Source organism: Frankliniella occidentalis, unplaced genomic scaffold (assembly GCF_000697945.3).
Source record: "Frankliniella occidentalis isolate FOCC.00 unplaced genomic scaffold, Focc_3.1 Scaffold137, whole genome shotgun sequence".
NCBI classification, from domain to species: domain Eukaryota; kingdom Metazoa; phylum Arthropoda; class Insecta; order Thysanoptera; family Thripidae; genus Frankliniella; species Frankliniella occidentalis.
The window spans coordinates 541,288-543,433 of NW_026267264.1; the positions used below are offsets into that span (position 1 = coordinate 541,288).

A 2,146-nucleotide genomic window follows, 5' to 3' on the forward strand; every position below is an offset into this window, starting at 1 on the left:
GGGGCGTGGAGGGGCAGGAGGGGCAGGAGGGCACGGACCTGTCGGCTGGCCCAGCAGCTCTCCTGGCGCGGCCCCGCCGGCCCCACGCCGCCCAACCTAACCCGGCCAGTCGTATCGAAAAGAGAGTCCGCCCGCCTTAGAGTCTGGACGCCTGGAGGCTCGCCCTGCCCTGCCCTCCTGGCGGCCCTGGCCCTGGACTTTATTTCCCTCGGGTTCTGTCTCTGATACATCCAAGGGTCGCTCTCTCTCTCTCTATCGCGCGCGCGCGCTCTTTCGCACTCCCCCCCCCCTCCCACTCCCCTTCGCGTGCTACGCCGCTGGCGGGCCGACGCCTTGGCTTACGTCTCGGACGGCAAGTGTGAGTGTGTGAGTTTGGCCGCAGATCAGGCGGGGCGGGGCGGGGCGCGGCGGGGCGCGGCGGGGCGGGCTGTATACGTCGACTGGCTGACTGGCTGGCCCCTGCCTGTGCTGCGACGTAACACCGAACGTCCTTCGCTCGGCTGCGAGTCGAGTCGAGCCGAGCCGAGGCCTAGCCGGGGCCTAAGTGGCCGAGCCGAGCCGGGCTGAGCCGGGCGGCCTGGCTGGGACCTGTTGAGCCGCTCATCTCTCTCACCTTCCAGCCGGCGGAGCTGTTGCTGTCCCCCTTGTCCTTGAAGTAGGGCACGTTGTGCACCATCCACTCGTAGATCTGCGACAGCGTCAGCCGCTTGTCGGGGGCCGTGGTGATGGCCTGTGTGATGAGGTCCGCGTACGAGAGGTTGCCCCAGGCGTTGCGGCGCGTCGAGTTCTTCTTGGCCGCGGCGGCGGCGGCGGCCGCGGCCGCGGGGTGCGCGCCGAGCCCCGGCAGCGGCGGCGCGCCCGGCACCTGGCCGACCTGGAGGTCGCCGAGCCCGCCGAGGCCGAGGCACATGTTGGGGGTCATGCCCGCGCACTGCGCCTCGTCGCCCTCCTCCTTCATCATGTCCACGAAGTTCTCCGGCCGTGGCAGCGGCCATGTGTTGGACCGGGCGCGAGTCTGGGGCTCCAGCTCGAAGCCGCAGTCGAGTAGGTCACCGTGCACGTCCTCCATGGCGGCGGCGGGCGGCGGCGGGGGCGGCACGGGGTCACTGTTCACTAGCACGTCACTGACAACCACTGACACTCACTGGGGGCGCACTGGGAGGGGCCCGGGGGGCAGGGGCATCATGTAAACAAACTGACGACGCACGTCGGGGCGCGGGGCGGGGCGCAAGGCGGGCGCGGGGCGCGGGGCGAGTGGCGGGGGTGGCAGGACGCGACACAGCCCGCTCGAGCTCCGATCAGCAGGGAGACACGTATGCGACTGGGCTGGCTGGCTGGCTTGGCGCTTGGCTGCGCTGCGGGCACGCTCGCGGCCGTACCGCGCCGAGCCGAGCCGAGCCGAGCGCCCGGCCCGCCGCCGCGGCCGGCCTGGGGGTCCGCTCCCGTGGCCGCGGCCCCGCTTGCCTGCCCGCCAGCCCTGGCTGCCGGCCTGGCGCGGCGGCGCGCCCGCCCCGCCAGCCCAGCCGAGCGCCGCCGCGCCGCGTGGCTCAGCGAGACGCAGAAGGCCCCCGCCGCGCCCCGCCCCGCCCCCGCCCGTCCCGGGCCCGGCTCCCCCGCGGCCCGGCTGCCCTCACTCGCTCGGCTCGACTCGACTCGTCGGCAGGCGCTACGCCGCCTCGTCACAACTTGCGCCCAGCAGCGAGGGAGCGCGAGATTGGCTTCAGCTCGAAATGCGCAACTACTCTCTGTCCGTCGGTCTCCCCCTCTCTTTCTATACAGGCCGTAGGCCGTGGCTATGGTCAAGTCCAGCAGGACGGACTTGCTCGCAGGGCGCATCTCGTCCTTCATGGCGACCGGTGACGTCAATGTGACCCGCGGGTAGCCTAGGAGGCCCCAGGACCGGGCGGGTGGTCGCCAAGGACGCCGTCCTCGCCTCGCTCTGTGGGTCGCATGAGCGCTCCGTCCGTGACCACCACGCGGCGTGTCTGGTCCCGGACGCGCCGACGCGCCCCCCGCGGACGGGCTGAGCGGCGAGGCGAGGGCGCCCGCGCAGCAGCGGGCGGAGCAGGCCGTCGCCCCCGAGAGGGCGACCCCGGCCACCGCCGCGCCCCGCCACAGCCCCCTCCTCCCCTCCTCTCAATTCGGA

The 2,146-nt window shown here is 73.1% G+C and overlaps 1 protein-coding gene across 1 annotated transcript in view; it reads right to left on the reverse strand.

The window, feature by feature from the left end:
• The window catches only part of LOC113211045 (forkhead box protein O), a 60,151-nt gene extending 58,817 nt beyond the window's left edge, over nt 1-1,334 (reverse strand). Inside the window, exon 1 of the mRNA XM_052270750.1 lies at nt 614-1,334. Within this exon, the coding sequence (XP_052126710.1) occupies nt 614-1,069 (456 nt within the window). The 5' untranslated portion in view covers nt 1,070-1,334. The remainder of the gene's footprint in view (nt 1-613) is intronic.
• Nucleotides 1,335-2,146: the final 812 nt, after the last annotated feature.